General features: G+C 41.6%; 1 protein-coding gene across 1 annotated transcript in view; it reads right to left on the bottom strand.

Annotated features, from left to right (window-relative positions):
- Positions 1-214: 214 nt before the first annotated feature.
- The window catches only part of LOC138980783 (uncharacterized), a 10679-nt gene continuing 1480 nt past the window's right edge, over positions 215-9413 (bottom strand). Inside the window, exons 3-8 of the mRNA XM_070353675.1 lie at positions 8920-9078; positions 6008-6199; positions 4903-5020; positions 3906-4023; positions 3600-3640; positions 215-917 (exon numbers count right to left, since the gene is read on the bottom strand). Of these exons, the coding sequence (XP_070209776.1) occupies positions 813-917; positions 3600-3640; positions 3906-4023; positions 4903-5020; positions 6008-6199; positions 8920-9078 (733 nt within the window). The 3' untranslated portion in view covers positions 215-812. The remainder of the gene's footprint in view (positions 918-3599; positions 3641-3905; positions 4024-4902; positions 5021-6007; positions 6200-8919; positions 9079-9413) is intronic.

Genomic DNA, 9413 nt, shown 5'->3' with positions numbered 1-9413 from the left:
CACACATACGCACGCACACACACACACACACATACGCACGCACACACACACACACACATGCACACAACCAAACACACACACATACACACACACACACACACACACATTTACACACGCACACACATGCACACACACACACACACACACACACACACACACACACACACACACACACACACACACACACTTAACAGACAAAGAAAAGGTGATGAAATTCAACTGCAACAACATTTATTAAGACAGGGTGCATCGACCTATTATATACAAAAGACTCTTTTGTAAAACAAGCTTTAGCAGTCTGTGTTCTATTATATATTCTTCATTTACATATATTGTACTGCCAGTATGTGAATTTCGTTTAAACATGGGTCCTCGGAGATATTAGATCATTATTTCAAATATTGATTGATTCATCAAATCAATCTCATTATATTTTTTCTGAGGTAAGATAGGAAAGGAATTGGAAAGGAATAGAACAGAAGAACAATAGCACCCTTTTGAGTGTATAGACCTTCAAACTGGTCAGACCTGACAGCAGTGACGTCACTAGTTACACACAGCCCCCTGTACGTACGACACATGTTGCAACAAAGCTGGCCTGTATTTTTATTTGAACTTGTACGGACGCTTGGACAGGAGAATTATTGTATTCATTACAAGACGACTTGTGGATAAATATCAGAAGGACTTTGGGGTGGAAGAAAATGCAAATTGAATCAGGTGTTATTTTGACAAACTTATTCTGTCCTTTTCAACATATTAAACAGTTGTGAAGATCGCGAAACACATGTTTCAGGCGAACCGGAAATCAGCTAATCCATATAATAATAGACGGATTCGTCATCCCTCGCGCAAAATTGGTCGCAGTAGTCGATGGTGGCTTCGGTCTCGTAGCTGTAGCTCGTAGCCACGTACTTCTGCAGCACACATCGCACAAACAGGCGGCAATATCGGTTTAAATCATAATTTTAATACGCAAACTAATCAATTCATTTTCAAACTTCTAAGCTAAACTGCAATCCCGTAGTACTGAATACGTTCAAAAAAGTTCTACCAACATTTTTAATCACATTTATTTTAAAGTAAGTTCGTGCCTGTGCCGTCGCTAATAGTATGAAAAGCTGGATCAAAGTCATGAATCGAAAACAAAAGAAACAAGTCGCGTAAGGCGAAAATACAACATTTAGTCAAGTAGCTGTCGAACTCACAGAATGAAACTGAACGCAATGCAACGCAGCAAGACCGTATACTCGTAGCATCGTCAGTCCACCGCTCACGGCAAAGACAGTGAAATTGACAAGAAGAGCGGGGTAGCAGTTGCGCTGAGAAGGATAGCACGCTTTTCTGTACCTCTCTTTGTTTTAACTTTCTGAGCGTGTTTTTAATCCAAACATATCATATCTATATGTTTTTTGAATCAGGAACCGACAAGGAATAAGATGAAAGTGATTTTAAATTGATTTCTACAATTTAATTTTGATAATAATTTTTATATATTTAATTTTCAGAGCTTGCTTTTAATCCAAATATAACATATTTATATGTTTTTGGAATCAGCAAATGATGGAGAATAAGATGAACGTAAATTTGGATCGTTTTATAATTATTTTTTTTTACATATTTCTGATTTTTAATGTAATAATGACCAAAGTCATTAATTAATTTTTGAGCCACCAAGCTGAAATGTAATACCGAAGTCCGGGCTTCGTCGAAGACTACTTGACCAAAATTTCAACCAATTTGGTTGAAAAATGAGAGCGTGACAGTGCCGCCTCAACTTTCTGAAAAGCCGGATATGACGTCATCTAAGACATTTATCCAAAAAAAGAAAAAAACGTTCGGGGATATCAATCCCAGAAACTCTCATGTAAAATGTCATAAAGATCGGTCCAGTAGTTTGGTCTGTATCGCTCTACACGCACGCACACACTCACACACACACACACACACACACACATACACCACGACCCTCGTTTCGATTCCCCATCTATGTTAAAACATTTAGTCAAAACTTGACTAAATGTAACAAGTCGCGTAAGGCGAAAATACAATATTTAGTCAAGTTGCTGTCGAACTCACAGAATGAAACTGAACGCAACGCAACGCAGCAAGACCGTTTACTCGTAGCATCGTCACTCCACCGCCCGTGGCAAAGGCAGTGCACGTGGAATTGACAAGAAGAGCGGGGTATTCGTTGCGCTGAGAAGGATAGCACGCTTTTCTGTACCTCTCTTCGTTTTAACTTTCTGAGCGTGTTTTTAATCCAAACATATCATATCTATATATTTTTGGAATCAGGAACCGACAAGGAATAAGATGAAAGTGTTTTTAAATTGATTTCGAAAAAAAAATTTGATAATAATTTTTATATATTTAATTTTCAGAGCTTGTTTTTAATCCGAATATAACATATTTATATGTTTTTGGAATCAGCAAATGATGGAGAATAAGATAAACGTAAATTTGGATCGTTTTATAAATTTTTATTTTCTTTTACAATTTTCAGATTTTTAATGACCAAAGTCATTAATTAATTTTTAAGCCACCAAGCTGAAATGCAATACCGAACCCCGGGCTTTGTCGAAGAGTACTGGACCAAAATTTCAACCAATTTGGTTGAAAAATGAGGGCGTGACAGTGCCGCCTCAACTTTCACGAAAAGCCGGATATGACGTCATCAAAGACATTTATCAAAAAAATGAAAAAAACGTTCGGGGATTTCATACCCAGGAACTCTCATGTCAAATTTCATAAAGATCGGTCCAGTAGTTTAGTCTGAATCGCTCTACACACACACACACACGCACGCACACACACACGCACGCACACACGCACATACACCACGACCCTCGTTTCGATTCCCCCTCGATGTTAAAATATTTAGTCAAAACTTGACTAAATATAAAAAGGGTTTTGGGGCTATTATCTGTGTAAGTAAAGTTACATGGACATGTCTACAGTGAACAGGTAAATGTTTAAGATACTTCCATAATCAAGTGTTGGTCGTAAGGGAAGTAAGATGCTAAATTCAAGAAGTTAAATTACTCCACACACACACACACACACACACACACCACACACACCACACTGTGTGGTGTGTGTGTGGTGTGTGTGTGTGGGTGTGTGTGTGTGTGTGTGTGTGTGTGTGTGTGTGTGTGTTATTCTAAGAAAACTACGAAACAGGTCTATTTTGATCTTTGCATGTGAATGTTTGCAGATAATATTCCAAGACACGTTTACAAAATAAAACAAAATAACCATCTTCAATGTCCTCATAATGCGGCTTTTCCTGAGGCGGCACTTTGACAATCTCATGTTCAACCAAATAGATTGCCTTTTTGGAAGCTTTAAAAGTAGTAGTCTCGGCGATTGATTGGTCTGTGGTGTTGATCTTGACTAAATGTCTTTATATCGCTTCACGCGACTTGTTTTAGTTTCAGGCCAAAACATTGACTACATGAAATGGTATCGGTTCACGCGACTTGTTTTAGTTTCAGGCCAAAACATTGACTACATGAAATGGTATTGGTTCACGTGAATATTTTGTCTTTGTGGGTTTGTTCGTTTGTCTGCATAATATGCAAAGATAAGATAATTACCTCAAAGCAGACTTGTTCGCAGTTCTCGTCCCTCACAATTTCTGCACATGGAGTAAACAATGCCAATTAGGCAAGAGACAATTCCTGTCTGATGACACTTCAATTCGACAAGACACGGTTCTCAATTTTCCGCCCTGCTGCTTGAAATTCTCTCTCTCTTTCTCTCTCTCTCTCTCTCTCTCTCTCTCTCTCTCTCTCTCTCTCTCTCTCTCTCTCTCTTTCTCTCTCTCTCTCTATGTTTGAGATTCTGCTAATTCGGCAACTCCTTGAATTGTGCACGACATACACACTGTTGTGGTCACTGACCTCTGCTTGGCCCTGGGCAGTCGCCACTGAAACTCAGTCTGGCCGCGTAGTCGAAGCCACCAGTGCCTCCTCTGGGGTCAATTACACATGCATAAACACCTTCGTCGTTTAGTGTGACCTTCAAACAAATAACAATTCCAAACAGGTTGTGGTCTTAGAATAACGCCTATGGCTGCAGCAGAATTAAGTAGCACCTCCATTACCATCACCATCCACAACGACAACATCAACAACAACAGAAACGATATTATTGTTTTAAAACTCACAAATATCACTTTTTCCCCGCCCGCGCTCCGTTTGATTCTAACGTACACGCGCTCCGACACACATGCACTCACCCTGCCACACACACACACACACACACACACACACACACACACACACACACACACACACTCACACACACACACACACACACCCGCACGTACACACACACACTAACACTAACTCAGACACGTACACACGCACACACATACATATACACTCACCCACGCACGCACAAACACACACACACACACACACAAACACACTCACTAACACAGACACAGACACAGACACATACACAGACACAGTCACACACACACACACACACACACACACACATACACACACACACACACTCACACATACACATGCACACACACCCGCACATACACACACACTAACACTAACACAGACACATACACACGCACACACATACATATACACTCACCCACGCACGCACAAACACACACACACACTCACACACACACACTCACACAGACACACACACAGACACACACACAGACACACATACACACACATACACACACACCCGCACATACACACACACTAACACAGACACATACACACGCACACACATACATAAACACACCCACGCACGCACAAACATACACACACTCACTAACACAGACACAGACACACACACACACACACACACACACACACACACACACACACACACACACGCGAGTCTTGAAGCGTCAGCTCCCCTTACAGGGTCAACAGTGAAGGTGTAGTATTCCCTGCAGTTGTCGGTGCAGGAACACAGTTGAGGATCGCTGGGAATATCCGGGTCGACTCCCCCGTTAGCTTGCACAACATTCTCTGTGAATCTGCATGTGACATTATAACCCTTATCATTAACAACCTTCTCTGTGAATCTGTATGTGACAATATAACCCTTATCATTAACAACTTTCTCTGTGAATCTGTATGTGACAATATAACCCTTATCATTAACAACATTCTCTGTGAATCTGTATGTGACAATATAACCCTTATCATTAACAACTTTCTCTGTGAATCTGTATGTGACAATATAACCCTTATCATTAACAACCTTCTCTGTGAATCTGTATGTGACAATATAACCCTTATCATTAACAACCTTCTCTGTGAATCTGTATGTGACATTATAACTCTTATCATTAACAAACTTCTCTGTGAATGTGTATGTGACATTATAACCCTTATCATTAACAACCTTCTCTGTGAATCTGTATGTGACAATATAACCCCTATGATTAACAACTTTCTCTTGTAATATACAACGCAACATTTCTTGAACAGTCAATCCTAGACCTAGAAACGTCGCGCTACAAGAGAAAATAAATGTGGTTTTTTAACAAAAACAATTCGTGTGTGTTAGTGGGTCGGGGTAAGAGAGGGGGGGGGGGGGGTGTCTTCATACATTTAAAGCATGCAGGCATTAAACAAAGAGCATATAGCTGTATTTGACTTCTGTGAGGAAGTAACTTAGTGCACATCAAAATGGTAAGTCTCGTGAGTTTCGATTCATTCAAAGATGCACAGATTTTCGTTGTTGATACACTTTCTGCACGCTGAGAACGCCACTTCCTGCAGTGACGCTGAGAACGTTCAAAAATACCATCAAAATATTAATTCTGCCCTACAGCGTTTTAGTTGGTCCATGATGGGTCCAACCATTTGTTTTCCTAATTTATGTCAAGCCTCTGATGCCAAGAAATTGAGTGAAGCCGACCCGCTTTGAATTTTCAACTGTAATATGACTAAGGCGTTACGTCCCTTATCCGTTCGTTTTCAAAGCCTTGTGTAGGGCTTTACGTTGAAAGTGATACCTTCCTCCGTTGAACCCCGCCGTCGCCTGCGCTAGAAGATCGCTCTCCGTGTACTTGACATCCGTGAGGCCTGTAAACCAGACTGCCTTGCTGGGCCCCCACACTTGAAACAGCTTCACAGACGTCACGTTCACTGTATCTTGGCGCGACAACGAGCCGCGTTGACCCGTTCCATGTGGATTTTGATCCGATCTGCAAAGACAATAACAATGACAATGACAGTGACAGTGACAATGACAATGACAGTGACACTTCTTCATTTAACGAGAGATATAGAGTAAGCAGTGTTCTGCTTTTTTACATCTGGCCCTCGCCCTAAATAAGAGGGGGGGGGGTGGGGGTTAGTCCTTGTTTCTCATCCAAATAAGCTGGTTGTTACGGAGGGTTTTTCGTGTAAGTGTCTGTGTGTATTTGTTACTGTATCAGAAAATGCATGTTCCTCTGTTTACCAAATCACTCCTTCTCACACGCACACAGCACTCAAACTAGGCACAAAGTCTTAACACGTTACTGCCCTTTGCCCTCGTACTTATATTCAAAACATCAACACAAAAATACAAATATGTTGTCTCTCATGCCATCAACAAATCTCTTGCATTCACGTAGAAAAATAATAATAGCTTGAATAACACGTGGAAGAATAACTGTCTCTCCCTTGACGAAGTCCTCGTCTCACACAATCCTTCTATTGATTATGTTTCCTGTTAACACAGTATCACTTTACGCCCATTTCACATGGTACGTAGTCTTCAGTGGTAATTCACAAATTCAGTGACTACACACATATCAGCGGGTACATTCACTGGATCCATATCACACCTATGGCAAAATACAGCTCACGCTGATATGGGGTGGGGTCCCACCGGGTTCCAGAATTCCAGGGCTGTTACAACCTTGCGCCCACAATCTACCGATCCGTGGCGCCAAGGAGGGGATGCTCAATACAACCTTGCGCCCACAGTCAACTGATCCGTGGCGCCAAGGGGGGGATCCTAGTCTCTTCCCTCTCTCCCGCAGCCGAGTGCATCCTCACTCCATCGGGGTGCTGTGTAAAAAGTTAATGCTACCGTAAGTCTCAATTCTTAGATAAACCTCTCCACAAAATAATACTTCCATTCTTTCTCAATACTATTCATTCATCCGTCAACTAGCTTTTGCTGTTGCAGTATTTACAACAGCTCATTCACAAATGACTTCATTACAAAAGAACATACCAACATTCCTTTTCAAAATGGCTGACAACAGCTCACGCTTTTCCAACCCAATTTACAACATGACTCTAACAGTCATTTCAACAAGTCAAGATTACTGAGCAAAATACAATTCAATAAATACCTGTATATTCACAGCATAGAATCACACATGATCCTTCCACAACACGAGTCGTGCAGCATTCGACCTCAATGTTTGGTGAGCAACATTACGACCAAACGTGGAGACATAAACAGAGCACGTCTGTATTCTTCAACTGTCTGTAATGCTCTACTTGATACTATCCAACATGGCTACCTTCCTGTTAGCAATCTCCTCTCTCATTGGTCAATCCCACAACTCAGTAGCCAATGAACATATACTTTGCAAAAACAGGTCACCTCATTTCAACAGGTGATATCTACACTCATGCAGAACCAAAAGTATGGCAAGCCAATCTGTACATAATTGTTAAACAATTTTTAGACTGAACTATGTACAAATCCATTTGTCACACTGGTGACCATGGCCATCATTTTTGCGGGTATCTATCAACGCATATTCGCCTAATATAGGCCTGACGGTTAACCAACAAGAACAGAACAACTTCCAAGCAAGTAATACAACTTCTTCTTTGTACACACAATAAATAAAATAATGAAACATGCAAAATTTTACAAAGAGAGTCGATACAAGGAGCAAACCCGTCTCGTCGCACACACAATATATATAAAAAATATTTTAAAAATGTACAATTATTACAAAGAAAGTTAATACAAGAAGCATATATCCGTCGCGTCGCACACACAATATATAAAACAAGAAAAACAAATGCTTACACGACTCGCCTATGTTACCCCCAGTCCCTGAACCATCTTACCCACAAGTGAATGCAATACTACAAGTTAACATTACTGTTCATTGGTTCTATCGACGCCCGTTTTAACCGCTTGCTTCCCTTTATATGATAAACCGTCCATAGATCGTCCTTTTCCATCGTCCTTCTCCCGAACTAACTCCTTAGTATGTCATCGAGAATAGAGGATTTTGGTAAAACCTTTCATGCAATGACGTCAGCGCCTTTCGGCGATTGGTCACTGCATTTCGTATCAATAATGTCGGTCTCGCTTGAAATTATCGCTACTTGATACTGCTTTCCAAACGTATACGAAGTGACCGGGAGCGTACGGTCAGTTACTGAACTAGCCCCGAACAGTGAGATATAGAGAACAGTGTACACAAATACGAACGGAGAGACTCGGAAACTCGAGTCACTGAGTCGTCGCCACGCTACAGAACTCAGGTGTAATATTTGAAGTGAAAATCTCCCTCGACTACAGTGCGACAAAATAACTCAGTTGGTAGAGTGCCCGATTGACGGTGCGCAACACCTTACTTTCCGGGTTCGATCCGCTTCGACGGCAATTTTATTTTTTTTTAAATTCTGACGTCATACCCGTCTCGTCATACTGTCTCGTCATACCCGTCTCGTCAAACCCGTCTCGTCAAACCCGTCTCGTCAAACCCGTCTCGTCATACCCGTCTCGTCATACCCGACTCGTCATACCCGTCTCGTCATACCCGTCTCGTCGCTCCCGCCTCGTCAAACCCGTCTCGTCATACCCGTCTCGTCGCTCCCGTCTCGACATACCCGTCTCGTCATACCCGTCTCGTTGCTCCCGTCGCGTCATACCCGTCTCGTCATACCCGTCTCGTCATACCCGTCTCGTCGCACACGCCGTCTTGAAAGCAGCGTCGTCTCTGAACGGGTGCTGGATCTCCGCAGTGTTGGGTCAGACACCGTTCGGACCGTCGTTCCTGGACACAGCCCTTGCACCCCTCCGGTGACCAGGCGCCAAGAGAGCCCCACACCCCGCCCGCTGACCGCACCACACACAGACGCGCGTGCGTACACACGGGAAGGAAAAAGAGTTAATCAATTAATCAATCAATCAATCAATCGATCAATCAATCAATCAACCAATCAATTAATCAATCAATCAATCAATCAATCAATCAAACGATCAATAAATCAAACGATCAATCAAACAAGCAATCAAACACACTAACAACAAAACAATCTACTAATCAACGAATCAATCAACGAATCAATCAATAAATCAGTTAATCAGGAAACCAATAAACAACAAAATAACAAAATCGAAAGATAAATAACCCAGTATATAAATCGACCAATCAATCAATCCATCAATGC

This window comes from Littorina saxatilis, linkage group LG11 (assembly GCF_037325665.1).
Source record: "Littorina saxatilis isolate snail1 linkage group LG11, US_GU_Lsax_2.0, whole genome shotgun sequence".
Classification (NCBI taxonomy): Eukaryota; Metazoa; Mollusca; class Gastropoda; order Littorinimorpha; family Littorinidae; genus Littorina; species Littorina saxatilis.
The sequence above is the reverse complement of the archived record's forward strand: the minus strand, read 5'-3'. Positions and strand labels throughout refer to the sequence as shown.